The sequence below is a fragment of the Lathyrus oleraceus genome, chromosome 2 (assembly GCF_024323335.1).
Source record: "Lathyrus oleraceus cultivar Zhongwan6 chromosome 2, CAAS_Psat_ZW6_1.0, whole genome shotgun sequence".
Lineage (NCBI taxonomy): Eukaryota > Viridiplantae > Streptophyta > Magnoliopsida > Fabales > Fabaceae > Lathyrus > Lathyrus oleraceus.
This window is the reverse complement of record NC_066580.1, coordinates 49,750,844-49,767,828: the sequence shown is the minus strand read 5'-3', so window position 1 is coordinate 49,767,828 and position 16,985 is coordinate 49,750,844. Positions and strand designations below refer to the sequence as shown.

Genomic DNA, 16,985 nt, shown 5'->3' with positions numbered 1-16,985 from the left:
GATGCAAATGCCATATCTTCTTATCAGAACAGGGATAACCGGAGGAATAATTTTCAGAATTATCATCAGCAACCGTATGTTGCGGCTGTGACCATTCCAGCTGCAGCGCCACTACAACAACAACAATCACAACGTCAACCAGCTCAGTATCAACAGCAGCAGCAACCGGGTAACAGACCCGCTTATCAACAGAGGCAAAGGATGATGGACCGGCGTTTCGACACCCTTCCAATGTCGTACGCTCAGTTGCTTTCTAGTCTTCAACAACTACAACTTGTGCAACTGCGCACTCTGGCTCTTCCTATTGGTAGACTTTCGGTGGGTTACGACGCCAACGCTAGGTGTAGCTTCCACTCTGGGGCACCTGGCCACAATATTGAGAACTGCAAAGCTTTTAAGCACGTAGTTCAATACCTCATAGATTCAAAGGCCATCGACCTTGCACCGGCTCCGAATGTCATTAACAATCCCATGCCCCAGCATGGTGGTGCGAACGTTAACATGATAGAGGGAAAAGCCAAGTCCATTAAGGATGTATTGAAGTTGAAGACTCCATTGTTGGATATCAAGGGATGCTTGCTGAAGGCCGATGTTTTCCCCGGTTGTGGGAAGGGTTGTTTGGATTGTGCCACTCAGAGTGGAGGTTGTTTGAAGCTACAGCAGGGTATCCAGGCCTTGCTCGACAAGGGTATCCTCCAGGTTGAAGATTTGTCTGTCCAAGAGTTTGTGGAAGGGGTTGAGGAAGAAGGGTTTGAAGATGCTACTAATGAATTCGCAGATGTTGTTCCTGTTAATTTTGTGATTCCCAGTGAGGTCTCTGCAATCAACGAAGAAGATGGGGATAGTGATTGTGACATCGACAACTGGGTGCATCCGAGGATCCCGGGTGAAGTCATCAACAATTGGTCTTCTGAGGAGATTGTCCAAGTCACTTTTCTGAAGGAGTAATTATCTTTGTTTATTCATGCATGTCCAAGTCTTACGTTCCGCCCAGGACGTAATGACTCATTGTAGGGCCCGTCTATGTGACACTTGCATTTTTATCATAAATAAAGGACGTATTTTTGCATTCAAATATTTCGTTCCCTGTCTTTCTATTTTTGCAGTTTTTTTCAAAACAAAAAAAATGGCAATGTTTTGTTTAGTTTCCACTTTTTTCTTTCACACTCATACGCACATACCATCACTCATGCAGATGCACGTCATCGGATCCTATTGATAACGGTTCTGCTATGGCTCGCTTCGACTTTGAAAATCCAATCTTTCAAGCTGAAGAAGAGGGTGATGAAGACTGTGAACTCCCTGAAGAGCTTACCAGGTTATTAAAACAAGAGGAAAGGGTTATTCAACCGCATCGAGAGTCTGTTGAAGTGATTAATCTCGGCACCGAGGACACCAAGAGAGAAATCAAGATAGGGGCTGCTTTAGAAGACAATGTGAAGAAGGGATTGATTGGATTGCTGCAAGAGTATGTTGACATCTTCGCCTGGTCTTATCAGGACATGCCCGGGCTGGACACAGACATCGTGGTACACCGCTTGCCTCTCAAAGAAGGTTGTCCTCCGGTCACGCAGAAGCTCAGAAGAACAAGACCAGAGATGGCTGTCAAGATAAAGGAAGAAGTGCAAAAGCAGTTGGATGCAGGGTTTCTAGCAGTCACCAATTATCCGCCATGGGTTGAAAACATCGTCCCAGTACCTAAGAAGGATGGAAAGGTACGGATGTGTGTCGACTACCGGGATCTGAACAGAGCTAGCCCTAAAGATGATTTCCCATTACCTCACATTGATGTTTTGGTGGATAATACAGCTCAGTTCTCGGTATTCTCCTTCATGGATGGATTTTCTGGCTATAACCAAATCAAGATGGCACCAGAAGACATGGAAAAGACAACTTTCATAACCCCATGGGGCACCTTCTGCTACAAGGTGATGCCGTTTGGTCTGAAAAATGCCGGAGCAACATATCAACGAGCTATGGTAACTCTATTCCATGATATGATTCACCATGAAATCGAAGTTTATGTGGATGATATGATTGCCAAATCTCAGACAGAAGAAGAACATTTGGTGAATTTGCAGAAACTGTTTGAGCGTTTGAGGAAATTCAAACTGAGACTTAACCCGAACAAGTGCACTTTCGGGGTGAGATCGGGAAAATTGTTGGGTTTTATCGTTAGCGGAAAAGGGATTGAGGTGGATCCCGACAAAGTAAAAGCGATACAGGAAATGCCAGAGCCAAGAACAGAGAAGCAAGTCCGTAGTTTCTTAGGGAGGTTGAACTACATTGCAAGGTTCATCTCTCACCTAACAACCACGTGTGAGCCAATTTTCAAATTGCTGAGGAAATATCAGGCTATCAGGTGGAATGAAGGTTGTCAAAGGGATTTCGAGAAGATAAAAGAGTATCTACAGAAACCTCCAATCCTTATACCTCCAGTTCCTGGGAGACCTCTGATAATGTACCTGTCAGTGACCGAGAAATCGATGGGGTGTGTATTGGGACAGCATGACGAGTCTGGTCGAAAAGAGCATGCCATATACTACCTTAGCAAAAAGTTTACCGACTGTGAAATCAAATATTCGCAGCTTGAGAAAACTTGTTGTGCTTTGGCCTGGGCTGCTCGCCGACTGAGACAGTATATGTTGAACCATACTACCTTGTTGATTTCTAAGATGGATCCAGTGAAGTACATCTTTGAGAAGCCGGCTCTCACCGGACGTGTTTCCCGTTGGCAGATGATTTTAACAGAGTATGATATCCAGTATACATCCCAGAAAGCCATCAAAGGGAGTATTCTGTCAGACTATCTTGCTCAGCAGCCGATTGATGATTATGAGCCGATGAAGTTTGATTTTCCAGATGAAGACATCATGTTCCTCAAGATGAAAGACTGTGAAGAGCCAGTTGTTGAAGAGGGACCTGATCCAAACGAAAAGTGGACTTTGTTGTTTGATGGGGCTGTCAATGCTAGAGGAAGTGGAATTGGCGCTGTCATTACAACTCCGAAAGGTGCCCACATACCTTTCACCGCTTGTTTGACTTTTGAGTGCACAAATAATGAAGTTGAGTACGAGGCCTGTATTTTGGGTATTGAGCAAGCCATTGATCTGAGAATCAAGACTCTGGACATCTTCGGAGATTCAGCTCTGGTGATCAATCAAGTAAATGGTGATTGGAATACTCTCCAACCCACTCTGGTCCCCTACAGAGATTACACGAGAAGACTGTTGACTTTCTTCACAACAGTAAAATTGTATCATATACCTCGTGATGAGAACCAGATGGCAGACGCACTTGCTACTCTATCCTCCATGATCAAGGTAATTCGTTGGAACCATGCTCCCAGGATCGATGTGATGCGCCTTGACAGGGCCGCATATGTGTTTGCTGCTGAACTGGTAGTCGATGACAAGCCTTGGTATCACGATATCAAGTGCTTTCTGAAGAATCGAGAGTACCCTGCAGGGGTATCCAACAACGACAGAAAGACTTTGAGAAGATTGGCAGGAAGTTTCTTCTTGAACAAAGACAATGTGCTGTATAAGAGGAACTTCGACATGGTTTTGCTCAGATGCGTGGACAGACACGAGGCGGACATGTTAATGCAGGAAGTTCATGAAGGTTCCTTCGGTACTCATGCCGGCGGACATGCAATGGCTAAGAAATTGTTGAGAGCGGGTTATTATTGGATGACCATGGAGTCAGATTGCTTCAAATATGCTCGGAAGTGTCATAAATGCCAGATTTATGCTGATAAGGTGCATGTGCCGCCAAATCCTCTGAACGTTATGACTTCGCCGTGGCCGTTCGCTATGTGGGGCATTGACATGATTGGAAAGATTGAGCCGACTGCTTCCAATGGGCATCGCTTCATCCTTGTTGCCTTCGACTATTTCACCAAGTGGGTCGAAGTAGCATCGTTCGCGAATGTCACCAGACATGTGGTTGCCCGTTTCATCAAGAAAGAAATTATTTGTCGCTATGAGATTCCCGAAAGAATCATTACTGATAATGGTTCTAATCTCAACAACAAAATAATGAAGGAGTTGTGTCAGAACTTCAACATTCAGCATCACAATTCTTCCCCTTACCGCCCTAAGATGAACGACGTTGTTGAGGCGGCAAATAAGAACATAAAGAAGATTGTGCAGAAGATGGTCGTCACGTACAGAGATTGGCATGAGATGCTACCTTTCGCCTTGCATGGGTACCACACTTCAGTACGTACATCGACCGGGGCAACCCCTTACTCCCTGGTGTATGGTATGGAAGCAGTCCTACCTGTTGAAGTGGAGATTCCTTCTCTAAGAGTCTTGTTGGATGTCAAGTTAGACGAAGCCGAATGGATTCGGACAAGGTTCAATGAGTTGAGTCTTATCGAAGAGAAGCGAATGGCAGCCATTTGTCATGGGCAGTTGTATCAGAGTCAGATGAAGAAAGCCTTTGATCAGAAAGTGCGTCCTCGTTATTTCCAAGTTGGAGATTTAGTGTTGAAAAGGATCCTTCCTCCTCAAACAGATCACAGGGGCAAGTGGACTCCTAACTATGATGGACCGTATATTGTCACCAAGGTTTTTGATGGTGGGGCCTTAATGCTTGCAACTATGGATGGTGAAAACTTCACTTCCCCTGTGAACTCAGACACAATTAAAAAATACTTAGCATAAAATAGACCCGCTGGACAGTAAAAAGAATAGTCCAGGCAAAAATGAGCATCCCGACGAACCAAGAAAATGAAAAGGTTCAGGAAAAAATTAGGGATTAAAAATGAAAAGATCGTACACCCGGTAAGTTGAAAACCTGAAAAGGCAACTTAGGCAAAAATGGGTATCCCGGTGGATTGAAAACCCGAAAAGGGCGATCTAGGAAAAAGTTAGGGATTAAGCGAATGACTGCATTCTGAGTTAGTTCTGAATCTCATCTCATGTCGATGACTGGAAATTTTCGAAAGGTAGGAAACAGTCCAATCACCTTTTCAGAAGGCTGATCATCTGGAGGATCTTGAAGACGAGCAAGTCATAGCAGAATTGGAACCCAATAGAAATCCATTTCACATTGCCATTAGATTAATTTCTGTTTTTATCTTTTGTGCGATTACCTCTTTCCAGGGATTGCTTCCTGATGTAAATGCCTATTCAGAGGCCATTCAATCAATAAAATCATGTTATTCAGTATATCTCTGTTTTCATTTTCATTTTACTGTTTTGTTTGCAAAAATGACGTCCGAATTTTTGATAAACATTGCATCATGACACATAAGGGCTTTATAGGTACATGCTTAATAAACATTTAAAATTGCTGTAAATTTTAAGTGCTTTGGATCGTCTATTCAGAACAGATACCCTCGGGGCATTTCCTTAAAATCCCCTGCAGATGACCGTGAATATCTTCCCCAGTGAAGTCACCAACAGACGAATTCAGTGTCTTATCCCTGCAGAGCTGATCAGAGCGTTGAATTCTTCAATCCCCAGCAGGTTCTCACCACTGTACTTCCCCAAGCGTTTGTTTCAGGACATACACTTCCCAGTAGAGTTGACAGTGCCAGACTATATATCCCCAGCGGAGTTGACAGTGCCAGACTGTATCTTCCCAGCAGAAGTGGCTGCTCCTTAGAGTTCGAGGCCAGATCGATAATCCCAATGCTAGATCCATGGTTTCTTTCCTTGAAGCAGAACCTCGGTACCGTATCAGTGTTTGCTTCCCCTGCTGAGTCATCTCTCGCAGATCGTGGTTGCCAGAACCACTATCGCTTTCCCCAACAGCAGGTTTTCAGTGTCGTTCTCTCCCCAGTCTGAATCTCGGCATTTCGTCATTGCTAGAACACCGTGTGGCGGGTCATTTCCCCACATAATTCTTTGCGCTGTGCATCTCCAGCAGCCTTGCCAGGGTCCAGAAGATGGTGATCATTTCCCCAGCAGATCCCCTTGCCTCAGCTTGGCATTCTACCCAGCATTTCGCATCCCTGCATGTAGAATCATATTGCATTGCATCCTTCCAAATCGCATAGCATTTCTATTTTCATGGAGCATTACGCCATTGAAAAATTCAAGCATACGCATGTAAGCATAAAACATTCTCGGTATCCCAAGTGATAAGCTAGAAGTTGTTTCCAGTACTCAGACTGAAGATTGTTCATGACTTACCTTTGTTATCCCCAGCAAGTGTCATTGGCCCATGCGCCGCCTCTATTATCTTTCCATATTTCTGCCGATGCTGACAGGCATGAAGTTTTTTCGGTATTCAGACCGAAGTGGCATTCAGGTCAATTTCCGATATTCAGATCGAAGTGGCGTTCAGGCCAGTTTCCGGTATTCAGACCGAAGTGGCGTTCAGGCCAATTTCCGATATTCAGATCGAAGTGGTGTTCAGGCCAGTTTCTGGTATTCAGACCGAAGTGGCGTTCAGGCCAGTTTTCCGATGTCCAGATCGAAGAAGTTTCCGACGTTCAGGTCGATGCAACTTGTGGCATTCAGGCCAGTTTTCCGATGTTCAGATCGAAGAAGTTTCCGACGTTCAGGTCGATGCAACTTGTGCCATTCAGGCCAGTTTTCCGATGTTCAGATCGAAGAAGTTTCCGACGTTCAGGTCGATGCAACTTGTGGCATACAGGCCATGGTTATTTCTGTGTTACCATTTATTTTGGTATCCAAGTTAACATTCTTTTTCGGTATTCAGACTGACTCTCACCGTACCAGACGGATTCTTCTTTCAAGACCACATCTTTGCCGATTCTGACAGACATTGTTACTTCACTTCACTTCAGTGCAAATTTTTGGGCTTTTATTGTATTCAATCCCTTGATACCTCGAAAGTAAGAAAGCAGCTGCCATCTTCTTTCCGGGTCTCCAGTTGATTGAATAGGGGCAGCTGTAATACCCCAAAATTTACCCTTCATTTTTCCTGAAAAAAATAAACGAAAAAAAAAATGAAAAAAAAAATGAAAAAAAGAAAGTTAAAAATAAATAAATAAATAAAATTAATTAAATAAATAAATAAAATATAACAATTTTTTTTTTGGACTTGGGTCTCCCTCATTTGAGCCCACTACCCACGAAAATCAGTCTATAAATACTGAAGTTTCAGTAGAGGAAGACACACCTGGAGTTACACTGGGAGATTCACTGGAGAAAGATTTTGAGGGAAGCAAAATACTCTGAGGTTTCCTTGGAACAAAACCCTGAGGAAAAAGATGGTGAGAGAAGAACTAATAGAGTTCAGAGCAGCCTCCAAACCCTGAAGGGAACTCAACTGCACAGAATCACCTCTGTCTCACATAAACCCTAAAGATTGTTTTGTAAACCTCACGGGTGCAACTCAATTTCAATCAAGCTCTCCAATCAGGTTTGCCATATATCCATCATCTTTATGCCTTTAATTTGAATGCTCTAAATGTATGAGGTATTATGGATGAATTTGATACCCTTTTGATGCATGTGTTTGACAAGAGGTTTAGGCCTCCTACCCTTGATTGCTTTTTGTGAGCTTTTTGTGAATTTTGATGGAATTATTCATGTGGTTACATTTTGATTTGGGGGCAACCCTTGATTACCCTATTTTTTTGTCTCTAACCTGTTTGTTGAGTTTTTGTGAGGGCTCGCATGACTTTTGCAGGGATAACTTGCGTGGTTTTCCACTTTATTTGTGGGATACCCCTGGAGGTTTCATTCCGATCACCTGTACTGACTCACTTTCTTTGATGGTGTTTAGCTTGGAAGGATCCCTGGGTTTCCCATTCCTCTAACTGCTGTTACTTCGGATCTTTATCCGCGTGGTACTTTTACATTTTTCTCGCATTTTACTGCTTTCCTAGCTGGAAGACCTCGATAGGAGGCAATGTTTTTGTGTTTACTTTATGCAGGTTCCTTTGTCTAGGGTTAAGAGCTATGAGGTCTTATCCTCATTACCCTTTTGCATGCGCGTTCCTACAATGCAAACAAACCCTTCATTGATTTTTCTTCTCCATAACACACGTTTACTCCTTCTACTACAGGTGAGTAAGTCTCCAAAGATCGAGCATCCGGTAGATTGCGTAGTGACGTCGTTCGTCCAAAACCCACTCCATAACCCCGTAGTTAGCCGAACTACAGCTTGCTCTGATTCTCATTCTAGATGAGATACGTAGGCATAAGACGCGATGTCTTAGCGAGCACACATCCCCCAACCCATAGGTCAGCCGAGCTACGAAGACTCTGATTCTCATATTCAGATGAGATACGTATGCAGTGGATGCGACATCCGCGCGAGTCATTTCTCTTAACCTTTTTAGTAAATAAACACATTAGGTAAACCCATACCATTTAGACAAAAAACCACAAAAGTGGATCCCGTAGAGTACTATGGATGCGTAGGGGTGCTAATACCTTCCCTTCGCATAACCGACTCCCGAACCCAAGATTTGGTTGCGAGACCCCGTCTTGTCCTTTCCTTTTTCAGGTTTACTTCGAGCGTTTCCTTTCCCTCCTTTGGGATGAATAACGCACGGTGGCGACTCTTCTGTCATTTTCTTTCGCCGGTTGTTTTTCCGCGCACTGTATTTTTCAGGTTGCGACACCTATCAACCCAATGCAATTTCAATCTTAAACTAAGATCAGAGTTCCTACTCACTCCCCCTCAATCACCACAGTGATTACAACCTTTAATTAGTTTAAAGTTAATGGCGAAGTTATACTTCAAACAACTCTTGATTGTGCTTAACAGCTTTAATCAAGAAACACAACACTCACGCTTAAAAGCTTAGAGTCACACAACAATTACAACTCAATGAACACCCTAGTCCAATGCAATAATCTAGGTGATAATTGCTTGGCTCACAAGTTAAACCTAATACAAGACACAAATAAAAATACAGCAGTGAAGTATGATGGTATAATAAATTCTTCACGCTTCAAAACCCTCAGCTGCTGAAAGTAGGATTGCCATCCTTTTATAATGCAGCACTTGGGCCTTGTACTTGTATTTCCTAAAATTAAGGTTAAGCAAGTTAACCTAATTTCCACATGTTAGGGTGCTACCAAATAGGCTATATGTTATGCCTCTTAATTGTAGCTTAGTTGTTAGTTTCCTGGATTTTAGCTCAGCTGTTAGATTCCTGAAAAATAGCCTGAGAAAAATACTGAAACAGAAAAACTAACTAGCCTACACTTTAGCATATGCTGTCAGGAATGAATGTCATAACATTCAGTTTGACGTCCAGAACATAGGCCATATGCTAGGTCTGTTATTCTCCTGAAAAACAGCCTGAAATAAATACTGAACTGTAGCAGAAAACCAACCTGCCTATAATTCAGTATCTGTTGTCAAGGATGAATGTCATAACATTCAGTTTGACATTCAGACAATAGGCTATGTGCCAGGTCTATTATTCTCCTGAAAAACAGACTGAACTAAATACTGAGCTATAACAGAAAAACCAACTATTCTATAGTTCAGTATCTGCTGTCAAGGATGAATGTCATAACATTCAGTTTGACATTCAGACAATAGGCTATGTGTCAGGTCTGTTATTCTCCTGAAAAACAAACTGAACTATAACAGAAAAACCAACTATTCTATAGTTCAGTATCTGCTGTCAGGGATGAATGTCATAACATCCAGTTTGACATTCAGTAATTCCTGTATTAGCTAATCCTGCAGCATACTACTCCAGCATGTCATGACATCAGTCAAGACATCAGAGTACAGTTAGTGTTTTAACACAAAATGCAACCAATCAAAAACATCTACATCGTGTGCTTAAGCAAGGAAGTCTCAAACTTGTGTGTTTGAGCAAGGAGGTCGTATACTTATGTGTGTAAGCAAATAAGTCTCTTACTTGTGTGCATGAGCATTTGTAATCAATTTGATTATAGTGGAAATCCCTTGGAAGTACAAGGTGACTGGACTACTCTCAAGTTGTAAGAGGAACTAGGATAAAGTGTTTGTGTTCTTGATTTTTCCTTTTTGCTTATGTACTTAAATATTTCGTTGATGTCAACTTTGATCATCCAAATTAGATTCTAGTTCAGAATCCGATAAGGTCTTTCAGATGTCAGTCAAGTTTTCTAAGTTAGACTCTGAACCAAGTTTTCATAATGTGGTTGAGAAACACCATAAGTGGAAGCTAAAAAGGTTTAAAATAGCAAAATCCAACACAATTCAACCCTATTTCTTGTGTTTTTCTCATCTTCACAATAAGTGTTTCCCTGGACTCTTCCAAAATTAAATAAATGAATATTTTGTCTAGCGAAATAATTTTTACACGAATAACGTCGTAATCCTCGACAATGTGGCAGAGGTTTTGTTGTAAAAACAAGGTCCTACTAGATGGAACACGTTAAGGTATAATTGCCGCACCATGTCTTAGTAACTAGCCACTCCAATATCGTAGGAGGTGAAACCCAGGAAACGTCCATCTCGAACTAGGATAAAAACCTTGGGCAAGAATATTAAACCCCACCATGAGCCAAAGACGGTTCCTAATGATGCTGAAGACTTACTCCAGAACCCTTTGGCATTGACATGTAGCAAAAAATATTGATGGTTACACTAACACTCATCATAGGAACGGGTGACCTCGAGTTCTAAAGGCTTTTCTTGTTCCTTCCCAAGGGAAAGACACCGCAAGACAACATAAATAACACAAGTCTATATTGAAATAAGCAAATAAATCAAAGCATAGTAAGGCCAAGAGTCACAAGCTTACCCAAAACAAGAAAGTTATGAAAATTGTTGAACAATTTACAAAGAGCATAAAAATACTGAATTGAGTAAGATAAATAAGTAAATAATCTTGTTCATACATGTTGTAGAGAAACATCAAGACATAACACCCAATTCAAATTATACAAAACTACAAAGTCATGCAACGCCGCCTCGGGACAAAGCGTCACCATCCTCCACCAAAGCTCTTCCTCCATAGATTAAATAGTTAGTATCATCGAGATTTTAATTTCTCTAATACTATTTATTTATTTTAACAAAATTTAGTTAGTGGAAACTGCTAAAAAATAAAGGGAGTTCTTTCATAGTTACTCTTCTCAATAAACACTAAAAACTTTCACTTCATAATGAGAGTACCTATTTAATTTAGTACTTTTCAATAAACACTAAAAATTCTCACTTAAGAATGAGAGTACATATTTAATTTAGTACTCAATAGATTATAATACTTTATATATACAACATAATTTAGTCTCAGCACATTTATTATAAATGAAAAACATCACTCATATATTATTAAGAGAGACCGAAAATTTTACAAGAAATTTTCTAAAAAATTAGAACTAAAAAGTTGAGGTATTTGAACATGAAATATTCAGCATCCATTAAACTACTAAATATAAGTTTTGTTAGATTATCAAATCCAATATAATATCTTTAAAATTATCCACTTACCATTACCATTATGATGTCTAAAGAAGTTAACATGCTCTAAATTTATACAACAAAAAAGATTTTGTACGAAAACATTTCATACCTAAAACGTTAATCGAAAACCTAAATTGTGAATCCATATTCAAAACCTAATTAAGCATCTATTTTCAAAATCTTATTATAAATCAAAGATATATATAAGAATGAATCTGAATTCAAGTTGTGATCTATCACCAAAATACACACAACAAATCATAACAATCAAATTAGTTCACTTTTAAATCATGTGACTTAATTAAAATATATCGAGATAGAAAGAAATACTATCTTGAAAATAAAATATATAAAATATTAAATGTAATTGATACAAATTATATGGCTCAACATTTTTATAAGCAAATGTCAATAAATCTGTGAAAACTCCTAATTTATTTCTAACTAACCACCAATCCCAAATGAGAAACTTCGGGGACTCGACAATATCTTGAATATTCAACGCTCAATCTTCAAATAAAATTTTATTCCTACTAGTCCACAAAGATCAACAAATAGCTAATCAAAAGAAACAAGAAAAATTAAATCTCCTATTGAAAGTAGCATTGAAATAATGGAAGTGGAAAAACAAAGAAACATGTTCTTCACTTACATCAATCCTTAACCATATATTTAGTGTAAAATACTACATCTAGATTGAGATATAACCAAAAAGTAAAATGTACTTGATACAAAATACATATCAACTAACATATATTTAGATACAAGAAGAATGGAGCGTAAAATACTACATCGAGAATTAGATATAATCAAAACACTAAAGGTACTTGATACAAATTAGAAATCAACTAAAATATATCAAGATACAAGAAGCATGTGGCGTAAAATACTTCATCGAGATTGAGATATAACAAAAAATTTAAATGTACTTGATGTAAAATACATATCAACTAAAATGTATTCAAATACAAGGAGCATGTAGCGTAAAATACTATTTCGAAAATGAGATATAACAAAAAATTTAAATGTACTTCATACAAAATACATATAAACTAAAATGTTTCGAACTACAAGAAACGTGTAACAATGAAAAAGTTATTTCTATATCCAGCTACAAGAAACTAAAATAAATCCAGATACAAAAAATGTATAACGTGTAACGTAAAATACTATGTCAGAAATGAGATATATGTTAAATATACTTTATACAAAATATAGAAGAAATACATTTGACTGAGATTTTTGTTTAGATTTCATTTAGAAAGAAATATTCATCATTGTTCTTTCTTTCCTCAAAATTTTCGAGTAGAACTTTAACACTGAATCAGAATGCATCCCGATATAAAGAATATGTAGTATAAAATATTACATCAAAATCAGAATTAATTAAAAAGTTAAATTTACTAGATACAGATTACATATTAACAAAAATGTATCAAAATACATTATACATTGAGCGTATAACGTAAAACACAACATCAGGATTGAGATATAACCAAAAAGTTAAATGTACTTGATATAAAATAGGAATAATTAGTCACTAAGTCCCATAATTTTATTTAATATTTCGTTTTAGTCCCTTAAATAAAAACGTTACAAGTTAGTCTCCTAACTTCACTTTTGTTATCATATTTGGTCCATTATGTTAACTTCTAGCAAAATAACGTTAAGTTTTGACGACGTGACGACAAAACGATTGGTACAAATCTGAGTCAATATATGTAGTTAAAAACAGATGTACTATTTAAACTATAAGGTTTTATTTTGGGGAGAGCCTCACAGTTTAAATAATGTATCAGTTTTTAACTACATATCTTGACTCAGATTTGTACCAATGATCTTGTTGTCACACCACAACACCAGAATTTAACTTATTTTTGTCAGAATATGACGAAATGGACCAAATAAGATAGCAACTGTGAAGTTAAGGGATTAACTTGTAACATTTATATAGTTAAAGGGACTAAAGTGAAACATTAAATCAGGTTAAGAGACTAAAACATGTATTAAGCATATAAAATATATACCAACTAAAATGCATTCAAATACAAGGAGCATGTAGCGTAGAATATTACTTTCAGGAATGAGATATAACGAAAAAGTTAAATATACTACCTCAGTTTCTTTATTTAAGAGATAACTCATTTTTGGGGTTCATTGAATAATCAAGTATCTAACCGATCAAATACATTGGTATCTAGTCTATAAATCGACCAAATACATTGGTTATTCAATGAACCTAAAAATGAGTTATTTCTTATATAAATGAATAGAGATAGTACTTGATACAAAATACATATCGACTAAAATATATTTAAATACAAGAAACATGTAGCAACAAAAAAAAAATTAAATGTATTTTATACAAAATATAGATAAACTAAAATGTATCCCGATACAAGAAACATATAACGTAAAATATTATGTTAGAAACGAGATATACCTAAACTACTTTCAATATAAGGACCCTATAGCCTCAGATACAACTTCGAGAATTAAATATAATCAAAACATTAAATGTACTTAATATAAAATTCAAATCAATTAAGATATATCTAGATACAAGAAACGTGTAGTGTAAAATACTATATCAAAAATGAAATATACCTTAAATGTTAAATATATTTTAAAGATTAAATATAACCAAAACGTTAAAAATACTTTATACAAAATACAAATTAATTAAGATATATCTAGATACAAATAACGTGTAGCGTAAAATACTACATCACAAATGAGATATACCTTATACGTTAAGTATACTTCATATAAAATATGGACGAAATACTTTTTACTAAGAATTTTTTATTTTTTATTTTATATTTTTTATTTTATACTTTTTATTTATTTTATATTTCATTTATGAGAAAGTATTCATCATTCTTCTTTCATTCCTCAAACTTCCTTATAGAATTGCTACACTCAATCACAATGCAATGTAGAGCAAACAAATACTAAGATCAACATAATACAATAAATGTAAATTTACTCTATCATCTTATTGCCATGGTTTTTGTACACAAGAACTAAAGATAAAACATAGAGAAAGAAAGAGAAGAGAAGAATTAACTCTAAAAAGTTCAAATAAAATTAGGACCAATGCCATTACAATGCTATATGACAGGATCCAAATAAACTTACAACAACAAAGACATAAACCATCCAAGTTGAAATAAACCTTCACTTATCACATAACAAAGATGGCCATGTCCTATTCCAATACTCTACAACATAATCCTAATCATAATCTTAATCATAATCAGACTCATAATAATAAACTATCCCTATAACCTTAATACTCTATAACTCTAACAAAGTAAAGTTTTTTTTTTCTTTTTTTCTTTCTTCATACTTAACAAACTACAATGATAAAATTCAAAGACAATTAAACTCTATTGAACAGAAATTGACATAAGTCACAGCAGCAGAATCAGCGGCGGACAGACGGAACAGACGGACGGAGGCAACTCAGAGATGCAAATCGGTGGCGCGGATCTCTTCATCATTGTAGTTCATCGGAGCAGGCAAATTGAGATCAATATTGCGAGGCTGAGGCTTCCGAACAGGGGAGTAAATGATGACACAATCTTCATCATCATCCACCACAGATGAAGAAGAATCACAATCACTGTGATAACCCTCAGCAGCAACAATAGGAACAAACACAGGAACCCTAGAGGTTGAAGAAGAACCAACCCTAGGTCCACTGAACGATTCCACGGTACTACTCATCCCGCTCGAAGTAGGATAATTGACATAAACCGTGTCCGCTTTGGTAAGCACGGCTGGTTTAGGCCTACGGTTAACCGGAGGTGGAGGAGGAGGAATCAGAGCCGCAAGAGCCTCAGGAGGGATAGGGAAATTGGTCTTGGCTTTGGCACCGCGGAAGGATATTGCAGCTGCGTCGTAAGCCCGGGCGGCTTGAATTGCAGAATCAAAAGTGCCTAACCAGACACGGGCTTTCTTCCACGGATCTCTTATCTCCGCCGCGTATCGGCCCCATGGTCGCTTCCGAACGCCGCGGTAACGGATTTCCGGTGCGGCAGGAGGATTCGGTCCGGCAACCGGGTTTCGATCTACGCGGGGTGCGCCTTTCACTCGAGCCATCGATGCTGTCACAGAAAAAACTGAAAGAAAAAAAAAAAGGTTTAGTTTTTTTTTGTTTTGAGAAATCAATATGAATAAACTCTTCCCAAACAAAAAAACACGCCCCTGAAACAGCGATTTTTAATCTGACAAAAAAAAAATAGAGTTTTTATTTTTTCTTACACTTATTTTTCAAAAGAAAGAGAGAGAAAGTTTAGTTTTGGGGACCCATATGGTCTTGCTTGATTTGATTTCAACGTGTCAGGAAAGACTTATATAGCCGCTGCTCTTGGGTTTCCATATAAGAGAAAAAGGGTAAAATTGGTATTTAATATTTATATTAATTATATTTTTTGAATTACTTTTCCCATTTAAAGCTTTTTATATTATAAAAAATGAAAACAAGATAAGATTTATAGTTTTGGTAATAAATAGGATTTTTTATTTTAATAATTAATAAAAAAATTTATTCAGTCAAAGGAAAATGGATAATTATGGACATTGTTTGAAAATTAACCTTTTAAATTATAAGAACTAAAAATTACCAAAAATATATATATTTATTTAAAATTTTTATTTAATTTTAAAATAAAATAACATAATAATTTATTGATTATATACCAATAATAAAAAATGTATAGAAAAATATAATATACATTTCTAAGAAAAATATCACGGCGAAGTTAGGGTTTGTCCGATTAGCTCTAGCGAATTCCGGTGGTGCATCGGATAGGCGTTCAGTTAGGGTTTATGACAGAATCAAAGCTATGAGATGGTTTTAACTCATAATCTTCGGATAAGGGACCAAATCAAGGAGAATCTTGTTGTAGTTGTTGATTTGCAATGAAGAGAGGGAGAGGTAGGTCGAAGAAGAACAAGGCGACAACTCCAAGGGCGGTTACAGCGAACAATGGTGATATACCAGGAATTTAAGTATGAATATAGTGAAACAGTTCATGATAAGATATTGGAACTTCATTAAGCTGCCAGAAATGTTCTACCATGAATAGGGTTACTTCATTCTGAGATTCAGATCCCTTGTTGACAAAGAGATGGTGCAGATGAAAGGGCCTTACACGATTTATAATATGCCTATGATACTCAAAGATTGGAAACCTGAGTTTAATTTCCAAAGAGACATGTTCAGGACTCTTCCCATATGGATCAAACTTCCCCATATTCCTTTGCATCTTTAGGGCCCCAAAAGTTTGTGAAAAATTAGAAGTGTTATAGGCAACCCGTTGTTCACAGATGAATGCATAACCAATAAGTTGTATGTCTCTTATGCTAGAATTATGGTGGAAATGGACATCACGCAGAAAGAAAAGGCAAGTATCATTATAGGGGATCATGAAGGTAAGAAAATTCAACAACCTGTAGAGTACGAGTGGAAACCTTTATATTGTAAAACCTGCCAAAAAATAGGGCATGTATGTAACAAGGAGAAGAATAAAATGGTGAAACAATGGAAGGAAAAGGAAATTATGCAGGAAATCCTAAGAACATTGAGGTGGAAGGATCTCAGAAGGAGCGAGATAATGTTTCTACTG

General features: G+C 37.8%; 1 protein-coding gene across 1 annotated transcript; it reads right to left on the bottom strand.

Annotated features, from left to right (window-relative positions):
• Positions 1-14,414: 14,414 nt before the first annotated feature.
• On the bottom strand, positions 14,415-15,693 carry LOC127118035 (ethylene-responsive transcription factor 3). The gene is made up of 2 exons (XM_051048167.1): positions 15,619-15,693; positions 14,415-15,476 (listed from the first exon to the last, which is right to left on the bottom strand). The coding sequence occupies exon 2, from the start codon at positions 15,454-15,456 to the stop codon at positions 14,818-14,820; it is 639 nt and encodes a 212-aa protein (XP_050904124.1). The 5' UTR covers positions 15,457-15,476; positions 15,619-15,693; the 3' UTR covers positions 14,415-14,817.
• Between the last annotated feature and the right edge of the window lie 1,292 nt (positions 15,694-16,985).

Coding starts and splice junctions, on each gene's coding strand:
- LOC127118035 (XM_051048167.1), bottom strand. CDS start 15,456: ATGGCTCGAGTGAAAGGCGCACCCCGCGTAGATCGAAACCCGGTTGCC.